Source organism: Brienomyrus brachyistius, chromosome 2 (genome assembly GCF_023856365.1).
Source record: "Brienomyrus brachyistius isolate T26 chromosome 2, BBRACH_0.4, whole genome shotgun sequence".
NCBI lineage: Eukaryota > Metazoa > Chordata > Actinopteri > Osteoglossiformes > Mormyridae > Brienomyrus > Brienomyrus brachyistius.
Window position 1 is genome coordinate 29,039,685 of NC_064534.1, and position 27,882 is coordinate 29,067,566.

The window sequence follows — 27,882 nt, forward strand, 5'->3', positions numbered from 1 at the left end:
ACAGGTCACTGGTCCCTTACTGACCTATTCCAGCAATCAACCATATTCAACAGCACACCGATACCTTACTCACCTATTCCAGCAATCAGCCATACTCACAGCCACACTGATACCTTACTGACTTATTCCAGCAATCAGCCATACTCGCAGCCACACTGATACCTTACTGACCTATTCCAGCAATCAGCCATACTCGCAGCCACACTGATACCCTACTGACCTATTCCAGCAATCAGCCATACTCGCAGCCACACTGATACCCTACTGACCTATTCCAGCAATCAGCCATACTCACAGGTCACTGGTCCCTTACTCACCTATTCCAGCAATCAGCCATATTCAACAGCACACTGGTTCCTTACTGACCTATTCCAGCAATCAGCCATATTCAACAGCACACTGATACCATACTCACCTATTCCAGCAATCAACCATATTCAACAGCACACTGATACCTTACTGACTTATTCCAACAATCAGCCATATTCAACAGCACACTGATACCTTACTGACTTATTCCAGCAATCAGCCATATTCAACAGCACACTGATACCTTACTCACCTATTCCAGCAATCAGCCATATTCAACAGCACACTGATACCTTACTCACCTATTCCAGCAATCAGCCATATTCAACAGCACACTGATACCTTACTGACCTATTCCAGCAATCAGCCATATTCAACAGCACACTGATACCTTACTCACCTATTCCAGCAATCAGTCATATTCAACAGCACACCGATACCTTACTCACCTATTCCAGCAATCAGCCATATTCACAACCACATTGTTGTTATACTCAGTTAACTAACCTATTCCAAAAATACTTGGAACCAACATGCTGTCTTAAATTAATAATTATACTACATAAACTACAAGGTAATAGAAATAAATGTAGAATACAGGCCTGTATTTACTGAAGCTTAAAACTAATAATGCTGTATCAGTATAAAAAACGTTTGGTCAGTGCAGGAGTAAGTGCAGTCACCAAAGTGAAATTTTATTCAACCTTATACTTTCTAAGGCTTGTGCCCAGCGGCTGGAATTTAAGACTTGCTCACAATCATAAAACATACAGCAGTGTGGCTACAATGATCCAATTCAGGAACATCATTAATCAAATATGAAAAAATGTCTGCATGCTTGACGATCTGATCTCTGCAGGACAGAGTTCACAGTGATGGACCAGTGAACAAACACAAAACGCCCAGTAAACGAATCGGGGGGGGGGGGGGGGGGGGGAAAGACATAAGTAACTAGAGATAATTAATCATTCTGATGACAGCAAAAAACAGAACCAACAACAATGGCCCAAACACAAAAATAACAGCACAAAGAACAGAAGAGAAGCTATTTGGTGTTTCCAACATTCACACACAATGCACAACAGATGGCAAAAGGAGGAGGGGGGAAAAGGAGAAAAGTTTATTTATGAGAGTTCCTGAAATGAAAAGACAAACTCTGCCCCTTTCCTGGATTCCAGCAGCGAATTCCATTGGTTGTGGCTCAGTGAAAATATTCCTTTTCTGCTGGGCCTAGCCAGCCTGCTCGGCTGCATAATAGACGCATCCGCTTTGGACGCTGTTTCCCAGACAGGGTCAGAATATAATATCTGCATGCCCTTCCCCCTTTGAGACTCGTGTTGGCCCCAAACAGCTTCAGGACTGGTTAAAGCGCACGCGCACTGTCACACACACACACACACACACACACACACACACACACACACACACACACACACACACACACACACACACACACACACACACACACACACACACACACACACACACACACACACACACACACACACACACACACACAGACCTGCGGCAACACAAGCGATTCCATTTTAAAGAGCCTGGCGTCCTATTTTCCTGACAGAATACTATAATAAATTTCGATTTAGGTGACTGCAGACACAGAGGCAGATCCGCCTTATTTCACATGCTGAATGACGGAGCCATGAAGGAATTGGAAATTCTGAAAAGGAAAAAAAACATCTGAGAGATGGCTATGACAGGAAGCCAGGCACTCGGAAAGTGACGAGCGAGAAGGTCGCCAGCTGGATTCCCGGACCCGGGTGTGTGTGTGTGTGTGTGTGTGTGTGAGTGTGAATATTGGGGAGGGGGCGGGGGGGTGATTTTACCCTTCAGGAGGGATCCAGTCACAGATCTCCTCAGCAAAAAGCTAGTCTGTGAATGCATCCTGAACACGTGTGACTCATTCTACATGACTGTGTAAACCCCCCCCCCCCCCGCCACCCAGCCACAAGGAAACACCCTAGACATTACCTCTGCCGTCTTGCTGAAGCCCCCCCCTCCAAAAGCCCAAAAAATGGCTACCAGATTTGTAGAGGAAGTTGATCAAGATATCAAAGCTGTTGAGTTTTTCTATAACTTTGACACTTCGGGTTTTTATAGCTCCTCTCAGCCTCGTCACGCCCCATACTGAAGCAATTTCATGGTGCAGGAAAGCGTCAGTCCTTCCTGGAATACCGGCAGGGCCCAGGGGACTAAGAAGGGAAGTGTGGCACCCCAGCCCAGTACTGCATGCATACATACTCCATTCCCTCTCCTAAGGGTAAACAGGCCTCCAATCTCCCCATGACCAAGACAACAATAAGAAAATATGTTAACCAAAAATAATGTGCACTTTGGCACATGCTTAGATGATCAGATGGAGAAAGAACTTGGGGGGAAAAATTTACTTTCTGTATTCAGGGGTATTACAACTACAGACTATAAAAACAAGAACCTTTAAAAAGTTCCCCATCCTGCCCTCCACCTCCCCCGAAGTGCGAATTAAGACTTCCATAGATAAACGTGCTGGGGTCACCCGTATGCAGGGGTTTTGTGTTTCCGAGAAGATCCATGCTGGCAGAAATGCACTGCGCAGGTCAATTATGCAGCTACTCTGCTCTGGAGCTGGGCTGCCAGTAGACAGGGAGCGGGCAGATCGCATAATCACTCCCACGCATCTCAAAGTCGCACGAGGGGCTGGCGAGGCAGGAGGAAGCACTCGACAGCAGGTGCCTGATGAAGGACTGTCAAAAAGCCATCTTTGTTTTCAGAGTGGGAAGACAAGGAGGGCTAAGTGCCCGCCTGAGGTTCACTGCACGTGGGGACCAAGGTGTACTCCTGCAGAACCTTCTGGATGCTTGGCATTTAAAAAAAAAATAAAAAGTGTCCGTTCTGGGGTGAAACTGCATTTCTCCCCCATTCACAGTCATGCGCTGAAACCACTGGAGATATTTTGCCTGGGCCAACAATTGCAAAAAAAAAAAAAAAAAAGTGCTTGACTGATATTTTGGGTAACTTTTTTCCCACAGAGTAAGGCTGAAACCAAAACAGTATGTAGGTCAAATTACAGGGAGGGCCGCAGAAAGGAACGAGCGGCGTTCACGTATCACGCGGAGACACGTTGGCCCCCGCCCGTCATCTACTGCCTATGTCGCCTCTGGGCATACCCATGCACACGCGCACAACGGGGGCCCCCGCCGCCTGGACACAAACCCACGCTCAAGTCACCCGCCCTCCCTTGGTGTTAAGGGAAGTACAAGCGTCCAGGGTGAAGCTGCATGTGCACGAACACTCAGACACACAGACACACAAAACCAACTATTCCTCATGCTCCAGCCCTAACCTGACGACTGAGCATGACCCCTGGGACTGCACAGATACAAAAGCCCTTATCCTCTAAGCACAGAACCTAGCCTTGGCTAATTAACACTCAGGGTCCGACTTAAGATCTATACTGATCTACTGCATGAGGGAGAGCCCCGTGTCACTGGTCCTAAGTTCATTCCCAAAAATCAATGATTATAGTGCAATTCACCAACGCCCCCCCCCGCCTCACCGTGCACTTGATTGATCTCCGAATTCTGTGAGAGGATTTCATCGGCCAGCTTCTGGGCGGTGGGCAGCACCTGGGTATGGTGCACGGTGATCAAATACTGAACGAACTTCTGCAGCTGGTCCCGGCTCATCTGAAAGAGCGTCTCTGAAATGGGCAGGTGCAGCTTGACGCGGTCCGGCTGCCGGATGCGGTACAGCGACAGGGCCACCACGTGCGCGCAGTAGAAGATGTCCTTGTTGCCACAGCCGCACGTCACCGAGGTGATCTTGCAGCGGTCGAAGCTGATGGCCACGCTGCACACCGTCTCGGGTTCGGAGGCCGACGCCGGCTCGGTCACCGTGCCGCTGAGGTGGAAGCCTGGGGGGGTGGGAGCAGAAATGGACAGGGATTAATAAAGGGGGGCGGGCCTGGATGGAGGGGGCAGGGCAAACGGAGGCTGCCATGGTGTGGGGAGGGGCTACATAGAGGTCGAGCTACAAGAACATACACACTCCATTCCCATTCCTAAGGGTATGTAGCCCCCCAATTTATGTCATTGCAAGGCCACAAAAAAGGACATTTCTTCACTGTCAGCTAAAATAAATAAATAAAAGAAAATCACATAATACGTGAACAGTAACAAAATAAGTAAAACAATTGTGAATACTGGTGCCTTAAGGGCCATCCTTTATTTACGATACATAATTTTTAGTGGGTATTTTAGTGAACAATAAGCTATTAATTTAGAATACAGAATGACTATTATGACATCATCATATCCAATATACTGCATGCATAAGACTGATACGCACAGTTTCATTCATGAAAACAATTTGTGCAGTTACCCTGCAACAAGGATTCATGGGTAAGACCTATGTGACGAGGGGAGAATGCATGGAATGGGGCAGGGGGTCTGTACAGAAGGAGCGACACGCCTACATACTGCTTTATCATCAAGTGCCATCTTTATGATTGCAACACGGCCCACGCACTGCAGGCGGTGGGATGTCGGCTTAGGGATATATGCTGACCACAAGCGTGCCCCCCCCTCCCGGCCCCACCCTCTTGTTCCACAGCGCTCGCGAGTTGACGCTTAATCTAAAGGCCATTTCAACCCACTCTTTCAAGTGCCAAAACCTATTTGTTCTTTTGCCAAAACCTCCTTGGTAACTCCTTGGGAATGCAATGAGAAGCAAGTAGCAAGTTATTAATATCGTAATCATCATCAGGCCATCGTAGGCATAAACACGAGGCCAACCCTCTGTGCATGACCAGCATGTAGCGCAGGACTGCTCTAAACAGGTAGCCCGCAGAGGATGGCGGTCACGCATAGCTTAGCCACACCATTAGAGGCTGCGCAGGCCTCGTTCCGGAAAGTGCGTGGCTCCCGGTTGTTTTGACTGCATTAATACTCTCCTCGCGGGAGAAAGTCAAAGTTTAAGCCAGCCGTGAATGTGATTCTACTCGGTGACCTTCCAAGCGTGTGACAACGGCTGGAAAAGTCGCCGGGACCCAATGTGACCAAGATGGAGGAGAACCTCCAACTGCGACAGGAGTTGCGATCCCAGGAGGCCCCCAATGGCAGCCCGACCGCGCCGCCGGTTTGGGTGGAAAGGCTGTGCGCCTATCGACACCACTGTCACACGATAAGGCGGCTGACATGGGGGCTCTCCTCTCACAGTCACACAAGATACACCAGCATCTGGTCTCCCGTCGCCCATCCATAAAACGTAATATCGAAGCTCTCGGAGTGATTCATGACGCGGCGAATACAGTTAGACCCATGATTCACCCAAACCGAATCAATAAAAGCCACCGATTCATTTTTTATAGCGAAGTCAACTCGCTTTCAGACCTTACGTCTCAACAGAGGCTTAGACGCACACACAGCAGTCTGGGGGTCCCTGTTGGAGCACAGCAGGCAGGCGAGGGGGGGGCTTTGTGCCGAGTACAACGGCAGTAAACAACCCAGCAAATGTCTATGCTTCGTAAACTGCCACCACTCCGATTCATGCCTTGCCGTTTGGTGGGGGGGGGGGGGTCGTTTCAAATGAGTTTGGACAACGTTTGGATGGCCTCCTCCAATTTCACCTGGGGGTTCTTTGTCCTTGTTGCCGCAGCCGCGTGTCGCCGAGGTGAGCGGGGGACAAAAACGCTGTCTGAGTCAAAAAGGTACTCCAGAAATTTCTGCTGAACGCCTCCTGGCCCACGTCCCCGCGCTGAAACGGAAGAGCGTGCATATGCGCTCAATGTGTACTTTCCGCCAGGGTACAGGCATCTCCTGAGCCAGGGGAACGGATGGCGAGCAGCAGGGGAGGGGCTAGTGCAATGTGGGGGGGGGGGGGGGGGGTGTGTGTGTGTGTGGGGGGTGGTGGTGACCAACAGGCCCACAGCCATCTCATGAAAGTCGTTCCTACCGTCGGACGCTCCTGTGACGAAAAGTGAAATATGGGTTTCTAGGTCTGTGCTGCCCCCCCCCGCCCGCCCCCCAACAAACGTGACTGACTGTAGAGTAACCGAGATCCCCGTAAGGATGGCTGACAAACTGTAAATAGATCATCTTCCAGCATTTTTCTTTCCGCTCTCAAATCGCCGAGGGACCTTCGGGGGGGGGGGGGGGGATTTACACGCCACGGACATCGGCCGCGATGGATGACGACAGAATGGCTGGTCAAATCAATAAGAACAGAATGATGGTGAAATATGTGTTTGGAACACGCTGTCTGCGGCTTTATGAAGTTCATCCTTATCACTGTAACCATCTGTTACTAATACGACTAGTTATAAGTAATCCTATTATTGTTCATAACCACCTTATTAAAAGCTCATATAAATGGTCCATGCATGGTCACACACCTGGTACCAAAGCAAAGGAAGGAAGAAAAGCCATTTTTCATTAAAAGAAGGAAGAGAAAAAAAAACTAAAAATATGCCAGTAGTCTCCAGGGCCCGGCGAACGTAGTTTAGTTTAATCAGCAGCTACACAAATGACTCCTCGGTGAACAAACGATCCTAATTACCGGCTTCAAAATCAAAACTGTTTTTCCTTTCTGCTGGTAATAAGAATATATATACATCCAAGCGGGAGTTTAACAGCTTCAAGTGCGCACACACACACACACACGCGCACACACGCACACACACACACACACACCGCCGCCTTCTGAACCAACCACCTAGAGCAGGCAAGATGGCGTCCATGTCAATGAAGGGCAAATTCAGCTTCACTTTCCAGTGCTGCGGACAAGCCGGTGCAGCCCATGCCGTCCGTCACCCCAGTCAGTCACACCCCCCTCGCTGGGAGGCAGGTAAATAATTAGCTGAACCATTCCATACTCCAGTGAGTGCTGACAGCCCCCGTGACTTAGTACTGCCTTCTCATTAAACAACTGCTGAGTAAGGGGAAGTGAATATTTACACACATAAAGCACACGGCGGGGGGGAGGGGGGCGGGGGGCGGCGAGGAGTGCATGCATTTCCTTATGCTGCGGCCGCAGGGCAGGCCGCAATGCAGAGCGCTGGTGGCCACAATCAAACATCGCGCAGGACAGACCACTTCTAGCTCCAGATTTACGATTCCCTATCAGATGTGGCTGTCCATAACGCCTTGCACAACCCCTGAAATAGTCTCTGCCCAAAAAAAAATGACACACACCAACTGAATAAGCACTCTCCCTGATTGGCAACCTGTAGTCACCTGACAAGACTGTGGGAGGAGCTTGGGGTCAGAGGGCAGCCAACATATCTTGGTTGACATAAACCCTCCCTCCCTCTTCCTGTGACCCTCCTGGTCTCTACTCGGTGGGCTACACAGTTCAGGTCTGAAGCGCTTGACTCCTGCCCTGGGTCACCCAGAGGGCCCCATCAAAATGGCCTTCGCACCCAAACAGGTTCTTTGGGTCGCCGCAATCCATCCCACCCCGTGCAGATGGATTGATACAGCGTATCTAAACACTCAAGCCCTTCAGTGATCACATCACTCCTTACTGACGCCATCTGCTCTTACAATTAATCAAACTCCCAGGTTTAACATTTCAGCATTGCTTTAATGGTTATTTTTTGGCATTTACTGCATTAAGCATTAGCATTAAGCATTAAGAAGGATGCTACACGCTATATGTAAGCCTGGGAAAACAAAGAGCTGAAGAGACCGGAGCCGCTTTAGCTCCGGGCAAAATGTGGCAGACTGCGTCCAGGTAATCAGCCAGTGATTAAACGAGAGTGGCCCCTTCTAATCACAGCAATGTATTTAACACAGAGCAATATCTTCGCCTCCTCGGCCCCTAAATTACAGAGGGGTGGGGGTGGGTAGAAAACCAATGCAATCAGGTTCTGTTTTAACAACACAACACGTGCGGGTGGCAGGCCTGACAGCAGAATGGGCCAATCACAGAACAGTTGGAGGGGGAGGGGGTGTTTTTCCAGGGGCTCCCCCAGATGCAGCCGTCCTGGTGCTTCAAAGCACATGTAGGACCAAATAGATTTCTCTCTGAAAAGTGGCATTTCCACCAGCTCCCCCACCATTCTAGGTGCTGCCAGGCCGTGCATAGCCCACAGCGTCTCACGTGCAAGCCGTTCAATAACAGCTACCACCCCCATGCAGCCAACCAAGCCGTATACACCCCCACCCCCAGCTGCCAAAGCAGGGATGAAAATCCCCCTCCCCACACTCACGCACACTTCTCCGAACATTCAAGAGGTCTCAGATGTTTTCAAAGGCACAGAGGCGGCCATTTTTAGTGCAGCCCTATGTGCGTGTTGTCCTGGAAACCCACCACACCACTCATGCTGAAATCCCTCTTGGCTTAGAGGAAAGGTTCTGAGAATCCAGTAGTTTCCAGGACCACCCAAACGCTTGGGGGCTACAATCAAAGGTTTCCTCGGTGACCAGAGCAGTCTTGGACACAGGGTAACTCACTGATATGAACTTATTTCAGATCAACATACTATGTCACCAAATTTCCACAGCAGCAGCAACAGCAACAACAACAGGCACCACTGCTCTCTAATTTTAGCGAGCGCACACGCATTGTGGGTGGCAGGTCGCCTCCCCTCACTGCAGGTTTTTCAGGGTACCTTTCAAAACAACACCCCCTCACCTAACCCCACCCCCATCTCTTCCTTGATGACAGATTCCACCCCAAAAACGGCCACCCAGACACTCCAGCCCTTTACGATAACAGAAGGGTTCATACGCCCTCAAATGTTTTTTTTAATGCTCACTCTTTTGTGAATAACAGTCTTAAGGACACTTACCACAACGCTAGTCACTGGTCAGTTTGTGGATTAGGTTTGTTTACCTGAGCACCACAAAGGGTTAAAACGCTTAGCTTCTCTAGGTTACGCACCTTTGGTATTTGACTTAATGCCAATCAAGACTAAACGAACAAATCCTCCACAAAAAACACACCTCACACACGGCACAATATATCACATTACAGCTCGACTGCTGCGACATTCAGCGATCTTCAGACGTTTATTTTTTGCTTTCAGTTTCTGCTAAGGATCACAAAGAATCCAAACGAGAGCCGCTCGTCCACTTCCGCTGGCCCGCGTCAGCCTCCGAACACAAAGCCCCCCCACAGTAACGCGAGACGATTCAGATGAGACACCCCCACCATATAGGGTTACACCATTTTAAAGTGACTGGGCTCCCAGAGAGGTCACCACAGAATCTGCTCCGCAGGGCAGCCAAACAGCAGGGAACGCCTTGCAGACAGACCGGGGGTGACTGAGCTGAAGTTCAGCAGAGGCCTGACCAGAACAGGCATTCGTGGAACGTCTCGTGACATCAGGCCTGAGGGATGGCTCCCCCCACGGTCTACAATCCAATCGAGCGGCGTGCAGTGAACAGTTTGTATCACTCTGAGACAGACAAACAGAAAAGGGGGCAAACTCATCCCCTCAAACCCCCCACTGCACTGTCGGGAGGTGCTTCACTCCTCTTTGTGTGTGTGTGTGTTTTTTTTTTTCCTTCTATTTCAGGGCTAAAAGAAACTGGAGACAAGAATAAAAGTATGGCCAGCGAAGAAGAGCCAGCCCACCCCTGTAATTACAGCCGAAGCTGACAGGAGGCCAGGGGGCAGACGTTGAGGCGGTCGCGAGGGCTGTCGGCACAGTCACAGGGGGGCTCTCTAGGTTACAAAGCACTCCAGGTGTCTTCCCAGAGTTCAGAAAAATGTCAAACTACATGCAGACATACCAGCAAACAGAAATAACACAAAACAAATTGCATGCCAGCAATGAGTCAGACACAGAAATCCTGCAAGGATCGATCTGTGTGATAGGAAGTTTGCATGTGTATGTGTGTAGGGGGGTCATGTTTATATAACATTGTATGGGGACATTTGGTCCTACAATGTGATGAAATTTTTATTTTGATGTTGTGGGGACCATTTTTCAGGACACCCAATTTCATAAAAATCTAAAACTAAAAACTAAAACCGCCACAAGACTTGTACATTATTTGGCTACTTATGGTTAAGGTCAGGGCTGGGTAGGGGATAAGGTTGTCATTGTTGGGATTAGGGTTTTGCCCACAGAAATGACTGTAGAGTCCCCACAAAGATATGAACACAAACATGTGTTTGTGAGTGTGTCTGTCAGCTGCTCTGAGAGTGTGTGTGTGTGTGTGTGGGTGGGTGGGAGTGTGTGTGTGTGGGTGGGAGTGTGTGTGGGTGGGTGTGTGTGTGTGTGTGTGTGTGTGTGTGTGTGTGTGTGGGTGGTCCCTCCGACGGGCTCCACGTGGGTCGGCCCACTCTGAAGCCAGAGTCCGCTGAAACAACACAGCTGCATACCCAGAAGCAACTCCTCTGGTCCTCCGCTGCACCTCCTCCCATGTCGGCTTCTGGGCTCTCTGGAGAATGGAGGTCACTGCACACCCCTTCAAGACCCAAATCTCCAAGGTGCGCACCCTCAGCAGACGTGAGGGAGGAGCGAGCCCCCCTGCCCCCCCCAGCCCATCACGGCCTCACTCAACGCTGGCCAGACAATGGAGAAGGAAGGTGAGTAGACGTGGTGAAACCCGACTCCCGTCACTGTCCCTCGGCTCGTATGACACGTCCAGGAGGACGCACTTTTACATACAGGAGGGTGGGGAATCGATGGCGGAAATGCCATTAATCTCAGCAAGGCGTTACGCCCTTTTTAGGGGAAAAAAAAGGCATGGCGGTATAAAAAGGCAGGGATCCGCACGTCAGTGGCGGCGTGAGGTGCGGCGCGCGGCGCGGTTAGCCCCAGGCGCGCTGTTAGCGTGCTAGCATCTTTGCGGTGTGAGTCGCCGTCGCCGCTGCCCAGGATCCACACGTCAGTGAGGTGTGGCGTTTAGCACGGCATATGACGCGGTTAGTCCAAGGCACGCAGTTAGCATGTTAGCATCTCGCCGGTCTGAGCCGTCATCTCGGACCATGTGATAAACATATCAGCAGATCCACTTAAAAAAATAAGTGTGTTTGGCCTCGGTCCAGCTGGATGACCTGGAGCCATTCGGCAAGGACCTGCGGAGGCACTCCTCACATTCTTTGTGACTCCCAGTACGGGCGGCAAAGCCTTTGTAACCTCAGGAAGCATTCCTGCATGAATAAATAAGAGTGGGCGGAGTCTGGTGCTCCCAGCAGCGGTATAAAAAAATATATAATTAAAATAATAATAATAAAACATACACACAGGTGGGAGGGATCTCTGTGCCTGAAAATGTACCTTGCCTTTCAAAACGCTGTGTAGACATGGGAACGAGTTTGGGGGGGGGGGGGGGGGGGGGGACAGGTATTCAACATATATCTCAAACAAATTTCTCAAACGCAACACGAAACTATGGCGGCTCAACCCAAGTAGGCTGTGCTGCGTCAGGTTATTTCACACCTGCTCCGCGCGACCATGTCGTCAGCTGCCGGCGACCACGACAGGCGAGCGGCAGCATTTACAGCTACAAGTAAACAAACCTACGAAACCAAAACAGAGCGGGTTTGTCATCCTAGCTGCGCAAGAGGACGGCGATCATTAAGAGCGCCGCTCTTGATCTAGAACGTTCCGGTTCTTAGCTACCTTAAAAGGAGACAGGATACATTTCTCAGAAGAGAACAGGTGGCTTTAATTCCAGGGAACATCTTTCTGTCAGCAGCAGCGGCAATGCGAATTGGGGGCGAGGCTAATTAAGTAATTACACCGGGGTTGTTTTAAAGCATGACCCTTCAAGGGGCTACTGGTGATTGGTTCCTGATGCTGAATCGCACCCGAGGCCCTGCCAGTGCCTGGCGTTCTTACACACAGGGTAGCTAAGCAGGATGGGGAACAGAAGTCAAGGGTTAGAAAAACAAAACCGGCAACAAAACGAACCTGGCACTCTTAAAGAATACATCAAAGCGTGACATTCATTCTGGATCTGTGGGTCTGCCCAAATCTTAGCTCGTACGACACGGTCTGAATATGGTATTCTGGGTAATTAAAACCATCAACCATCACTGATGTTTCATAGATGGGGGAAGAAGTGTGGACCACATCTGCGGATTTCAAAATACCACCGACATAAGCTTCTTTTTTGCAAATGTGACAACTGGATGCCGCTTTTAATTAATTGATTTATTTAAACTCGGCCAGAGATCAATAGGCACATGCCCGGCACTGTCAGGTACGTTTATTATTTACACAATCAGCTCTTTTTGGCTCCAAATACCCCCCTCCCGGTCTCCAAACCCTCCAATTTCAAACCGCAGGCCAACCTGCTGACACCAAATGAAAATTGATCTTTGCCGTGTGCCCGTTTATAATTTTGGATTAGCGGAGAAAAGCACGGTCTGGACTCTGGGTTTCGTATTCAATTCCCCCGGCCGCCCCCGGCAGCTGGGGCAGCCTGGACCCCGCCTGCATTTCTCCCCATTATTCTAATTCCATTTCGCCCCTTTCAGAATTTCGACAGCTTCCACTTCCATTAATCACCAAAACAGCAATTCAATTTCTGCGTTCCATTTCCCGTCTCCCAGAGTGGTCGCGCAGCATTGCGCGTATGGCGATACCATGGGCTATGACTTGCAATTTTCACCCATCGCTTACTGAAATGGAGTCTAATTCTAGGGAATATGACTTTCAGTTCTCTCCCTTGCTGCAGCCGCCCGCCAGTCCGCCTGCCGGCTCGCTCGCTCACTCACTCCCCCCCCCCACCCCCCTCCATCCATCCCCACCCCCCCTCCTAATACAATTCAAAATGATTCTGGCTGGAAATCGGCCGGGTGGCCAAACGCTGCCTGAAAAACCTTGAAATTAAATTACTGCGCCCCTCTCTGTGTGTCACTGACGGCACCTGGGGCACTGGAGTGGGCAGAGGCTATGCAGCAAACCTCATCCCTCTGAGCGCAGTGCGTGTCCTGCCCGAACCCGCAGTAAGCGCTCGCTGGATGGAAGCCTCATCTCATGTGTGTGTTCATCGACCACAAAATATATAAACAAAATCTTCTCTTTAAGGCGCTACAGCATTTGTCAGTTCTCAGAGCATGTGACACTTCCCAAGCTTTGCAGCTAGAGGCCAATATTGCAAGAACTGTTGGTAGTTTCCAATGGATATAACTGATGTCAATGGAGAAAAAAAATTAAACATGACATATTTTGCTGTTTAAAGGTGTTTACTCAATTTCTGAAACTGCCAGCTTAACACCTCAAGTGACCAGAGCGAAAGAGAGAGAGAGAGAGAGAGAGAGAGAGAGGAGAGAGAGAGAGAGAGAGAGAGAGAGAGAGAGGGGATCTGTTAGAGAGCCAGCAGTGCTACCCAACGCCGCCCCGCTCCCTCGTCCAAATAGCACGCTGACACAGGATACAGCCGCTCCCAGCCCATGTCCATGCCACGCCCCTCTCTGACACGCAGAGGCACACGTAAACAACGCACACACATGCACACACTCACGCACGCACGCACATGCACACACTCACACACACGCACGTGCCCTGCTCGGCAGCCCCCGCCCTCCGCCCCCGCCCTCCTCCACCACCGGCTGTGGCCCCGCGCAGCCCTCAGCTGAACCCCTCCGCCGCCGGGGGTGACGTCAGCGGGGGCCGGTGGGGCCAGCATTCCTGAAGAGTGGGCCGGCACGGTGGTGGGAAGCGCGCAGCCTCAGCTGGAGCGGTGTGGGGGGGGGGGGGGGGGGGGGGGCGGCAAACCCTGTGCGGAGGCTTGGCTGCCTGCCAGAGCTCTGAGCTCAGCATTTTGCAATGCACTTCCTCTTTAGCAAACCGCTGGCCTGCCGCCTCCGGGGGGGGGGGGGCACCTTTAACCCTACATCTCCCGGCTACTGCGCCTCACACAAAACAGCGCACACGCGAGTCAGGGGGTGGCCTGCGGTGGTGGTGACGGCAAGGTCACTTCCCACACCATGAACCCCCTTAGCTTGCACACACACACACACACACACACACACACACACACACACACACACACACACACACACACACACACACACACACACACACACACACACACACACACACACACAGCTGTGGGGAGGTTCCTCGTTGTATCCGGTTTAACCCTTTAATGTACCTCAAACCTTCTGTTTGCTTTTTCCAGATTGAAGAAACAACCAATTCTATTAGTACTAAAAAAAAACACCCTGTCCTCACATTATATTTTAAAAGCCGTTTAAAGATATATTACCTTTAACCACAAACTACTATTCCAGAGAAGCGATAACCCAAGCCATTCAGCTGATCGAGGGTGCTATTTAAGACTGGGGGGGGGGGGGGGGGGTGAGCTGGATGTACGAGGATGACATTTAGCGCCCTGAGCAATGAGGAGGAACCCCCCCCACCCCGCTTTGCATATTTCCACATTCACAAGCTCCCACGTACGAGAGCCGCGCCTCTGAAACGTCACCCGGCCTTATTCTGTCACCACACTTACAATAATAGTCATAAAAAAACACATCTATCTTCTTACCGATTAAGGTCGTGGGAAAAAAAAACAACAATAAAGTCAAACTGAAACCCAAATATGGCTGCTCGACATTGCACGGTGTTGCGAAGGGAATTTCCTAAACACAATTTACAGATGGTAGAGCGGTGAGAGAAAAAAAAACAGAATAGACCAAGATGAAAAAGGAGAGAGAAGGCGAAAATGAGAATGACGTCATCATGTATGCAGGTGGTTTGAAATTGCGTATATTAACAATAAAGACACGGCAAGCCTTAGATTAACTTGGGCGTCACGTAGGATTTTTTCATCATTTCTGAATTAGCGTCAAACCGTCTATCTGCAAATGCACTTCAGAGGGTAATCACAAAGGATGAGGGGGGGCCTGCACAAGGTTTGTGTTTTTTTTATTGTTGTTATTATTATTATACAGAGCCCTATGTAAACATGGGGGGGGGATTAGGCTGGTCATTAAACAGAAAACAAAAATCAACAACTGACCTTTTTCAAATGGCCGGAGTCATTGTGACAGACAACTGGATTCCAAAAAGCACATTTTAAAAATATATAATTCATGTTAAATATACTTCAGTTTTGCGTATATTCACTAAATGCGTTGCGAGGATCTTTAAAGAAACAGGGACAACATACGAGCTGGTTCCATGTCCTGAATATATTTAACATGTTTTTCAGGGTAAAATGAACAGCCCCATCTCCCAGTGGACTAAAAAAAAAAAAGCTACGTTAGAAAACGGGGTAATTTTAAGTGCAGTGTTTAGTGCCAAATCCTCAAGAATTTACTTCTGGCTTTTCTGGAAATGATACGGCTCGTCAGAAGCATCCGGCGTGGCATCCGGGGGCCCGAGACGCCAGGAGAGCCCCCGTGCGAGGGGGGCCACCCCTCTCTGTTCTGGGAGGGCGTCTGTGCTGCAGAACCAGACAGGCCCTCCCTTTCTCACATCGCCTCACCACTTGGAGAAGGTGGGAGAGATGGCCGGGGGAGGGAGATGCCCCCCCCCCCCACCCGAGCCAGACGCCATCCACAAATTAGGCCAATGAGGTTTTTACTATTTAGGTCAATTGGCATCGTCTGTAATGCAATCTTGGGCTGCTCCGGAGGGGTACCCAGGACAAATGAGATTACGTAAAACGGGAATGCATGACTAAATAGCTTAATTAAGCTTCACTTGGCATATTCATCCATGCAGTCACCCCCTCCTTACCTTGATTAATAGTTACTTTAAAGTATCCTAAAAAGCACGGCAAGGAGACTATCTAAGAACAGCCCGTCGGAAATAACCATTTACGAGCATGGGCACACATGCGGAGCCAGGCGAGTGTGACAACAGACACGTCCTCGCGACTGCTCGGCTCCCCACCGCCATCGCTAAGAGACCTGGGGGAGGCGCCCTGCCTTATCACGCCTCGACGTACGCCCGTCCCGGCCGCCGGCCATTAGCCCATTCTCCCTCAGCTGCACCCCCCAACCAAACACAGTTCCACTTCACAAGTCTGATTGTGCTGGGGCCAGTGGTGGGGCCATCATCAGGACTGGGCGTGCTGTGTGCGCGTGAGACCGGGTGTCCAGACGGCTGGGTTTGGGCCCGCTAGTCCACATTGTTCCAGTCGGGACAGGACAAGCACCATAGGATTGAGCGGCAGAAAATGGATCCGATGAAAGGTGGCGTCTCTGTGCCGGGTTCTCCTTCAGCAACACGCATATAGGCAACGAAGGGAAAACAGCATTATTCTTCAAGGAGAGACGAGCTCTGCCAGGCATAGAGAAAACCAACATTTTTTCCACGCAAAAACACATGATCAAAACAACAATGTGTTTGGTTCCCTCTTTGATTGAAACACTTTCTGAAACGCAGTCATCTCCAGTTAAACGACTTAAACATTTGTCATGTCTAGCGCACCCCCACCCACCCCCACCTCAATCACTTTGTTTTTTTGGCAAGCGTTTTGAAGAATCTATTTCAAGTTGGTGGTAGTTGTTCCTTGTCTGGTTGAATAAAACCGGCAGGGAACCGGGAAATATTCCTTCCCATCACGCCATCGGGACAGATTCTTTTATCACCGCTTCTGACGGAGTGCGGCCGCTTCTCCGCTCTGTGCCGTAGCCTTCTCCTGGGTGAAAGAGTTTTTCGGCAAGTTTCCATCAAAAATAATGCCAAATAAATACATAAATTTCCCATTGAGCTTCCACCTGACGGGACTCAGTATCCAAAATCATTTGGCACTCCCTGGGCTTGGGCTGGTCCCCTAAGAGGCTGGGTCACCGAATCTGAACATGTGCATTTACATTGTGTGTGTGTGTGTGTGTGTGTGTGTGTGTGTGCGCGTGTGTGCGTGCGTGCATTTGTCTAAGGATTTCTGCATGTAATAAAGCAGATTTGCACATCTTCATGAGTCAGTGACCTAATCGGAAGCCATTTCCTGCTGGTCTGTGCTTGTTGACCGTCTGCGGCTATGAAAAAGAGTGGGGACATTAATAGCTTATATGCAGATTTATGCAAATGAACACCCCCCCTTTCCTAGCAGGGTATGAGTAAGGGTCTGTACAGTTATTCCCTGTAATCGATGCTTTATAAGTGGTGGACTCACTCCTGACAGCCATCTGTAGGATAAAGGATCTAAGGGGAGGGAGGGGGGGAGAGAGCGAGCGAGCAAGTGAGAGAGAGAGAGAGAGAGAGAGAGAGAGAGAGAGAGAGAGAGAGAGAAGGGGGAGCAGTTTCACAGGATGTGAAAGTTGAGAACATCATTGCAACCACCTGTTTAAGTTGGTGTGGCAAGTGTGTGCACGCGTGCGTCTGTCCTCATGCGGTGAGCTGCGACCAACAGATGCATCAGGAGCAGTTGAGAGTCAACACGGAGGGGGGGCTCCTCGTTGCTTACTACTGCGATGCTGCGCCTCTCATCAAAAGGCATGCTACACACTCCACCAATCTGTGAAGGGTTTCGGGAAAACACACACACACCACACACACACACACACACACACACACTCTCTGTCATCTGGGTACCCCTTTCCAACTAGATCTCTCTCCCTCCAAACTGCCACTGAATCCGCGAGGCGGACGCGGGAACCAGAGACGGCACACAGGCGCTCTTGGTCGGAGAGACAAAACACACGTGAACGGGCAGGAAGAACTCCGGACCAGACCTGCTGCCCGGCCCTGGGGACGCCATGGTATAAAGCTCCCGGCCCGCATAGCTCCACACGGGGGCCACTACCCAGAGAAGTGGAGAAGCAGCTGCTAGCAGGAGAGGGGGCAGAGGGGGAAAGAGGCGCAAAGAGGAAGAGAGACACAGAAGAGATGGGGGGGGGAACCACCGCACAACCGTCAGTGCACAGTCAGCTGGGATGAGGGGCAGGTGACACATCAGCATTGCATGCTTGCAGAGTTCACATGCCGCCCCCCCCACCCACCCCACCCCCACCACCGGCTGCCACTAACAGCTCCATAGCGGTAGAAGGTGTGTGGAAGTGAAACTGCTCGCCCCCCCCCCCCCCCAATACATAACGGAAGACATCATGGAAAAACATCAATAACACATCCGACGGGCTGGTTTGTCACTTCAAAGCTTAGTTATGGTGTTAATTTAACTGGAGCTCTTCATATGTGTCGTTTAACCGAATACCTAAGCACTGAAGCACTGGGTTATAATCCGCGCTGATTAAAGTCACGCATACTGATGGCCTGGGGTGAGACTCAGACATGATAAGCAGAGAGCGCCGCCCTGCTGGGACAGACCTGAGGGGAGTCTAGCGCACATGCAGACACATTCAGGCAAACACCAGAGCAAGACTGCTCTATAACTGCATTAGCTTATTTAGCTGGTGTCCAAAGTGACATATATGCGACGCAGTGATACATCATGGGCATATAGCTCTCAAGAAGGTGCTAGGTTGATGTTCCAGTGAGGGACCAGGATTGAGGCAAAAATAACACTGGAATACAGTGGAAACAGCTACACAGGACCCAACATCAAGAAAGGTGGTTCAATAAATAAGACCTATATAATCTGGTAGGAACGAAGTAAAACCACTGGCAACCTCAAGACCAAATACCAAATGAAACTGGAAATCACACAGATTTATTTACTGACTGCTGGTGGGCCAAATATGGGTGCCCCTCTTTACCCACGAATGAAAACAAGTGGCTAGAAATTAGATTTCGTTCATTTCCAAACCTCGAAGGGACTCCTTGCTTTACTCAACACTTCGACGCCCCTTGATGAACCCATCACCAATATCCTCACAAAATGTCATGTCCATACATCTCCCCGTGACAAGGAGATATGCTATCCATCAGAAGGTCAGGCGAGGATTGGGTGCACGCCGCTCCCCTAGAGTCTCTGATGGTTACAGTTTCTGTTTGGTTCAAAATGTTGAATTCCTCGTCTGAAGTGGAATCTGAAGCAGCAGTAAGGGTTATGGGGTCAGAAGCCAATCCCCACAGGGTGTAGGTTCAAATTCCCTCTTACTGAAAGTGACAACCTATAAGTGAGTACAATAGACTTCTGTTTATTCCATTGAATATCAACAGGAGCACCTCCGGTCAAATACCTTCCCTCAAGGGCAGAGCAGAATCAGGTCTCCTCTTTGAATCTGATCCCCCGAACCTCTGATCCCCCGCCCCCATGACCTTGGCGCAGCCAACCGAGTCAATGAGTCAACAAAAACGAGACGTTAGGACTTCACTCTTTGCCATTCTTGGAAATCCGGAGGCGCAGAGTTGAGTCCCGCCCCTTGTGAAAGATGCCTCAATCCCTGAAGGATGCAAGTTTGTCTTTGGCCAAAACAAACCAAAAAAAAGAGAGGAAAAAAAGAAAACATCTGTAGGTATCTCGTAGAAGGCTGAAGCTGCTTTCCCACGACTGCAAGGTGAAGATCTCGATGCCAGTGTTTTTAACACCCTCCTCGGGCCTGATCTAACCAACATTTAGCCACGCAGACCTCACAATTAGCAATGTGGACCTGCTATACCATAGTTCCATCATGCCATCTGTTCTTCACATCATTAACATGTTGTGCTTTATATCGTACCAAAATTCAGCAGAAGGGACTAAGGAGACACTATGAAAAGAGCAGCAAATTAAAAGGAAAACAATTCAGCAAAAATAAAAATCACATACTAACATGAGAGGCTGTGCCTTGGCGTGAAGCATGGCACAAGTCGTTCGGCTTAATATCCCACATACAACCCCATAGCCCCATGCGGAAGAGCCAGCAGCACCCTACGGAATTCAGCTTTATTCCAAAGGGGCTGTGGGTCAGAATAGCAGGAGGGTGAATCAAGGAATGACGGCCTGGCAGGTTTCGAACCTGCTGCCAACAAACAGCAGGTTTGGTTGCAGAGGAAGCACAATGAATACCAGGCAGGACCAATCAGGAGAGGCGTGAACCGGCAAGGCACGTTTAGATCACTTGCTGGAGGGGTAGTCATTAATAGGGAACTCTGTCTGGAGTAAAATTCGCTGTAGGGGTTTTAACAGAATAGGTGGGATACAGTCATTGTAGGTGAGGAATTTTCCCATGAGAATAAGAGGCACCTTTACTACAAAAGGCAGCTTCAAAGTGACTCAGCAGTTGCCAAACTCCAAAGTGGCACTCGAACATATTTGAGCCGTGAAACAGCAAAGTAAAATTATGGTCTGCTCGCTGTCCGGCCTTCCTGCTGCTGGAAATGGGCAGGGAGCTTCCGGGATCGCGGCGTGTGCCGGGCCTTGGCAAGACGCAGGGCGCGTCGCGTCGGAATGCGCTCACACGTGCGCACGCGAGGAGTGCAACTTCTCAACGTCTGAGCCCCCGAAACCCAGAAGCGAAAACACACAAAAAGGCTCGTTGTGGGGGCATGTTTCGAAGCAGTACACGCCAGCTGAAAATATAAGGGGAACCCCCCCCCTGGCCGACCAATCCAGATTCCCCATCTTTTCCCCAGCTGGCCATATCGTCTCTGTGCTACAAGTTGGTCTCTCTTTCTCTCTTTGCTAGCTTTGTTATCAAGCGAAGCCACATATCGAACTTGTTTTAAAAGATTACAAAATTTGATTTCTTTAATAATCAAGTTGTTCTGTAGCACAAGGTACCTGAAAATGCTGACATACAAATTAATATTATATCATCCCCTGGCCCAGCCTGTCCTAGTTCAAAAGTGGTAGCACATCGATCCTGTTCGTGCTTACAGGCCGAGGACCTGTGTCCCTCGTGCTACTTGTGCTCGTTTCTGGGTTGGTAGAGCATACCTCTGGGGCTACCCCAAAAAACATCAGTCTTACGCCGCCTTACGCCACTGCAATACTAGGCTAGGCCGATCATGGAAATGAATATCCTTCCACTAGCTCAGCTGACCCTGGTCAGGGCAGTGAAGAACAATACCAGCACTCCTGTCCCTCCCCAGCACAGTTTTACCACACAATAACCATAAGGGACTCGTATTTCACACTGGGTCCTGGCCTAACAAAACACCAAATGGATGTCGATGTTGCTTCAATGCCAAAGAAACACTGGTTGTGGGGGGGGGGGGGGGGGGGGGGGGGGGGGGTAGCTATGAGGACGAGGGGTAAGATTTGCCACCCTGGCTGGCTCATACACAAACGGTCACTTGACTGATCACATTACACAAGCCGTGATGAAATTCCTTATAGTCTGTCGGGCATTAGAAAAAGGAAAAACCAACATCAAATTTGAATGATTTATGGGAATGCAAATCTCACCTTGAGAAGAGGCATGTCATTTGTCTGTTTGAGTGGTCCCTCTGCCTCCTCTCTCTCCCCTGTCTCTCTCTCCCTCACACACACACACACACACTTCACAGCGGTAGACTTCAGGGACGTCGGCTGCATGTGTTCTATTCCTGGCCAGTGCGTCCTCCCCTTGCCCCTCCACATCACATAGAAAGAAACCACCACAATCACCTAGTTCCCCCTCGACTTTGGTCTCTCTGTTCTATTTCGGGGCGCGGGCAGGAGAGGGTGGGGGCAGCCAGCAGCAGCCCGGCTCAGGCTCCACTGCGGTGGCTACTCGGCACTCGATGCAGTGCCTCAGAGGCCGGGACAGTTGTAACCACAAAGGGGGGTGAGGAGAGGGGGTGCTGCCCCTGGAAAATCCACCACACAACCAAGAGGAGCTTTGTTCCTGCACTGTTTCCCCCCCCGAGGGGGACGGCACGGGTGCGGACAGCCCCCTACTCAAGATAGCCCTTCCCCCCAGTGAGACGCAAACTGCCACCCCCACTTCCCAGTCATCCTACGCCGCCGTTGGCCTTGGAGGGGGAAGAAAACACCACCAATTTATCTACAAGCACAGTCAGGCCCCCGGGGATGGGGTGTGGGTACGGGGTTAGGTTAGTGGGTTTGGGGAGGCAATCTTTCTACCCAATCATGCCCCTCCTCATTCTTCTTTCCACTGTTACCTCGGAAGGTTAGGACTGAAAAAGAAAATACAGCACTGGATATAGATGGGCCGGGAGGAAGGAAGGAAGCCATCCTGCAGGCCTAACTGGGGGGGTTAACTAAATATTAACCAACAAAAATACAGCTGCTGCCTCAAACAATGGCCAGCCCAGCCTGCCTTCCTGCTGCTGAAGCAAGGTGGGGGGAGGAGGCCATGTCGTATCCTATAGAGCAGTAGTTACCAGTCCTGTTTGTGGTACCCGCCCCCCCCAGAATGTTTCCAATCCAACCCTACCTTAGACGCGCTTATAGGGTCCTTAATAGGGCAATAATGAATTTAGTAAGTTGTGGGTTGGAATGAAAAAATTCCAGTGCGGGGAGCCGGGAACAGGACTGAACTACTGCTATAGATGAACCCTGTCTGTATGCGAGAGTGTGTGTGTGTGTACATAATATAGACACACACTCATTCAATAAACACAGAGATTTGTTATATCAGAAAACTACTATGTGGTTCATTTTTTTTTTAAAGGCCAACCCTCCCCTCCATAAATCCCTTATATCTGACAGAGAAGGGCCTCTCTCTAGGACTAGGATGCTGGAATATTATATTACCCTTACTGGTTACCTGCAGGTTATGCCCACATCAAGTAGTAACAAAGGGGGTGGGGGAAGGCATAAGCACAGGAAGGGAACAGGAGAGGAACCTACCACACGGGACAGAACAGGACTCCACGCTACCTTCTGAAACCTTCACCCACAATGCATGGAGGTCCATCATGCCCACATTACAAAACAAGTTGGGCACCTCCTGGGGAGGAGAGATGCCTGATAAGACAATAGGAGCAAAGCAAGACGGCCTCCCATTTATGTCGACCATCCCAGGCACTGCCTCCGGGTCCTCGGCGCTGAAACACGCACAGGAGGATATGCTGTGAAAGCGCCTCGGTGAGTTTGAGATTTACTCGCAGGACAACGGGAGGCCAACATTGAACATTTCAGCAGATCTTTCTAGAAGAATCCAAGCGTACCTAGAATGCCCGGCTCCGTCATGCTCCTGATTTTATGTACTTCAGCTCAGTGTCTGCAGCTCTTTCTGAGGTCTTGTACACACACACACACACACACACACACACACACACACACACTATCCTCTACGTTCAATTACATCAATGCAGCTGCAATATGCAAAACAGTTCAGCCTGGACTTTCTGACTGAGTAAAGTCTCAGTGTTGACGTTTGAAAATAAGCGCTGGAATTGTGAGCCCCATAATTAGCTGTGTGACCCCACCCCCCTTCGCCTTAAACCCAAGTGTACTCTTTTTCTCATTCAATATATTAAGAGTTTGCACTCAATCAACACCTACAATAGGTTGCCATGAAAATTTTTTACACAAGTGTGATTTATTGAGTTCTTTCTGAAGGAGAAAACAGACGCAAGAGAACATTTAAACAGAGTTACTCAAGTCAGATGCTAAATGGGCAACAGGCCTAGGTGAGAAGATATTGCACACCAGATACTGCCAGTGACAGTGCCTTTAATGAGAGACCAACGGGCCTTTACCCCCACTTTGCACAGTTTACCTGTTTTTTCCCCCAAACAAAGGTTTATGTCCTCATTCAAACAAAGATATGAGATCAATTACGCTCCTTAATACAACTAACATCTTTGGAATTGTTGAAAAGTCCATTAGGGGGAAAAAAATGTTCCTGGGCTTGGTAGTGATCCTGTTCCATCCTGTTCCACGATGAAGCAGTCTCTGGTAGCACTCGCAAAATTAGCATTTTGGCTAATTCAGACTGGATCGCCTACCCCCCCCCCCCCCGAATTAACAACGGCTTGGAAGACGATCTGTTCATATCAGCAAAAGCAAATTTATAAAAAGGCGAAAATACAGGCCACACCGAATATGAGGTTTGATCAGGGCCAATACTGCAGAACTGGGATGTACAAAAAATGCTTACGCTGACTGTGTCTTTGACTCTATTACAACACAAATGGTGGCAGATTTGATACTGAGCAAGACTGCCTCTGTTTTAAATAAATTCTCCTGGGGGAGAGACACCAAATACTGCCAGTGGGCTTGGCCATGATGGAACCCACTGAGGGCACGGTGCCTGCATGAACCTAACACTCAGGAGATGAGAGCTGAGGCTGCCCACAGATTCTGAGCTTGGCACCAGCACCCTGTGTCCTTTGTGTGCTAGGGAGGAATGCCCATCTGCACTCGATGCACCCCCCACTCCCCCAAAACACGAACAGCGCCCCGACCACTGTGTCATCACAAAGAGGTCCTCAGTTTCCATCTCAATGTAGGTTAAACGGTTTGCATAATTCAATGCCCACATAGCTTGCCGTTTAAGCCTGCGATGCACAAAGGCTGCCCAGCAAGACCCTTCAAAATGAAATATAGCCGAATTAAATTCATGAAACAAATAAAGAAATGTATATAAAAGTATGTATACTATATATAACACGAAACACAAAATAGCACAAAAGGTAAATGAGGACCATCCCTCCCCCAGCAGCTTCCATAAAAATCCTGCTAGAATCAGAGATGTTTCCATAATGAGATCTGACTGGATTCATATCAGCCAGGCTGGGGAGGGGGGGGGGGGGTGGGGAATGGAGGGGGAGTTAAGGTTGGATCAGCTTATTTTGGTATGTCAGCCCTTCCAACTGTAAATATCCATCTGATGAAAGGACACTGCGCTATTTCAATATTTCTGGGCATGGTCCTAGTACCCAGATGGTCGTTACGAATGCAGCAGTGTGCCGAGATCTAAAGAGGTGACTGTCAGCACGCTCACTCAGCGAGTGCCAATCTGCTCCGCCACTCTGGACTCCAGAAACTTTTACCCAAGCCGAGCACAACTATTAGTGGTTTTAAAAAAATGAAAGAATACAAACGTTAGCTCTTTTATCACTACAGCTTGCCCCCTCCGCACGCCATAGCTCGCGACAAACTCAACACGCTTGTGCAAGATTCACGCTTCAGATCTTAAATTCTGCACTTCTGTGCACAAAATGTCTGGGATGTCAAAGAAGAGCCTGTTAAAGGCCGAACTGACACATCTAAGCGGGTCCCCAAGAAGCTTTTTTGGAGGTGTGGGGAGGGAACAGGAGTCTTTACAGCACACACCCAGACCCTTCACCTGCTTGGCCACCACCCTGAAGGCGTCCCTTTGAACGTTCGCCCCTGCTAATTAGTCTAGATCCCCACCGCATACATGCTGCTTATCACGTCATAAAATGGAGGACAGACACCAGCTCCCCCTCTCTGACACCTGACAGCCAGCCAAATGCTAAGCTCTTTGTGTCGAACAAATAAAGATGATTTACAGCACATATGAGAGCAGTGATGACACACACAGTCATCTGGGACAGATATATGACTTTTAGAATATACGTACTGAGACTAATGACCCCTCGGTGGCACACCAGACATAACATAACAACACGTCCTTCTCCAAACCATAATCCCCACCTCATAATGCTCACCATGTTGCAAAAACTCCAAACATCCCCTACATCGGCACTGTGGCATGACTATTTCGAGCCAGTGTGATGAAACCAATATCCATTCTAAAGGAAATACTTTCAAAGTAGACCAATACTTGCATGTACGCGCTCACATACACATATGCACACACACACCAAACATGTACAGATTACCCATTAGATAGATATGACCATTCAATGTTTGTATAAGGATTATTTGTTTATGCTGCAGATCTGATACTTCCCCATTTAATTCATTTCCTATTTTCCAGATTTGTAGGACACCATTATACCAGAAAATCCAAAGTGCATATTTAACCAGACCATCATTTCATTGTTTAATATGCAAATTCAGAAAGTATTATCATACAGACACAGCTGCATATATAATACATAAAGACATACTTGTTTCCAAACTGATACCCACTATATAATTTTATAAGCACTGATATCTAAAGACATACAATCCATAAACGCCTTAAAACAGACAGATTACACTAACTATAGACAAAAAAAAAGTTGGAAACTGCATTTCCCCCACTGGTGAACAAAGATCAACATTAACTGCAGTTCCTGTGATCTTTTCCATCAAAGACTTATTTGCTGACGTTTATGTTTTAAAAACTACACTGATATACAGAAGCATTATTAAAAAAATGACTGCAGTGCCAAAAGAACTGCCTGAAAGATGAAGAAACATATGCCCACAAATGATTACCAATACTCCCAGAATCACTCTGGGTGACCTTTGCCATAATAACCCAGTGACAGATGAATGATGCAAGCTCCGTTGGGGGCGGGGCTGAGTAAACCGCACGGGGGATGAAGATGGGGGAATGAACTTGACCTAGCTGGGAGGACAGAGGCTGGTTGGTCTGTCAGACTATGCTTCAGCAATCAGGATGGGAGTGGAGGTAGGGGGAGGGCACATGTTCCCAGGTACATCATCTTTAGCTACCCCAAAACTAAAACTGAGATGGAGATCCATGACCACACGGGATGACCCAACCCCCGCCCCCCAAACAGGCTGCCAGCTATTTCATGTCTGCCATGAAGCACTCTGGAATCTCTTAAATACTGAGTAAGGACCACAGCCCACAAATAAATGAGTATGCCTGCATTTGTCAGAAAAACATCTGGCGTTTCCTTACAAAGAGTTCGAGATTCTCTGGGGTCTTCCCAAATAACACTAAGATACCAAATATTAATTTCCCCCACAAAAAAATCATTATTAAAAATGAAGAGCAGGGGAAGTTCCCCTTGCTTGCTGTGGGGTAGTAAATATCGAGTTTTATGGCTGTCCACCGGGGACAACAGCAGGGTTGAGCGAGGCCGAATTCGCTCAAGTGTATTTGGTTTTCCCATACGCAGCTTCCATTGCCAATTCCTTTCTTTCATTCCCACCCCCTGCTACACACAAACACACTACGACAAATCCCTTTTCCTGTTCAGTGCAGCTACAATGCAACACATTTGCCCCGACTCACTCTACCCCTGTCCCCCCCATCAGCCCCTCTTCAAAACAACCACTAACTGAACCCCTTCACTGCTGGCCTTCCCCGAGTAGATTGCATCTTTTATTTATCACCGCTTGGCTTTATTTTTTCCAGTGAATTCCAGGCTGAAATGCAATCAGCCAAGAACCCCTCCCTGAGTGTGCTCCTGTCATTCCTCATTGCAAGCATGCAGAATGAGACACACACACACACACCGGCGTGCGCGCACACACACAAAAAGGAGAAAGGGCTCATCTGAGCAAACAAAACCAAAGCTAATTCTAGTCTGTTGCGTACAACTAGAGAACGGGCAGAGAGCAGAGCCTCTCGGTGTCAGAAAAACCACACAAAATGCAAAAGGACTTAATCAGATGCACGGCAAACCAAACAAAGGCACGTCGGTTGTACTGCAAGCAGGAATGGAGCCAAAATTCTCTTTTTTAAAAAAGAAAGATAACACTCTAAAGCACATTTACAGATTGCACTGGAATTTAAATTAACCACAAAACCTAATGAGATTAAAATCCCGATCCCTTTCAAAGGATGCTGAACCCCCTCCACCCCCCATCAAAAAAAAATCACAGGTCTCTGAGACTAATTGCTTTAACGAATGCAAAAAAAACAACAATAGGTGTCTGACCCTCGAACCTGGACGCAAATTCAGATCCCTGAGATAATAGGGCTGGACAACGGATAGGCGAGGACGAGTGTTGACATTCTCACACCTCTTCAGTGTGTATTGCCTTT

At 49.2% G+C, this 27,882-nt stretch overlaps 1 protein-coding gene across 2 annotated transcripts in view; it reads right to left on the bottom strand.

Annotated features, from left to right (window-relative positions):
* zswim6 (zinc finger, SWIM-type containing 6) overlaps window positions 1–27,882 on the bottom strand; it is a 52,355-nt gene that overhangs the window by 22,713 nt on the left and 1,760 nt on the right. For both annotated transcript variants that reach the window (XM_048984487.1, XM_048984497.1), the window contains exon 2: window positions 3,863–4,219. In XM_048984487.1, coding sequence (XP_048840444.1) covers window positions 3,863–4,219 — 357 coding nt within the window. The remainder of the gene's footprint in view (window positions 1–3,862; window positions 4,220–27,882) is intronic.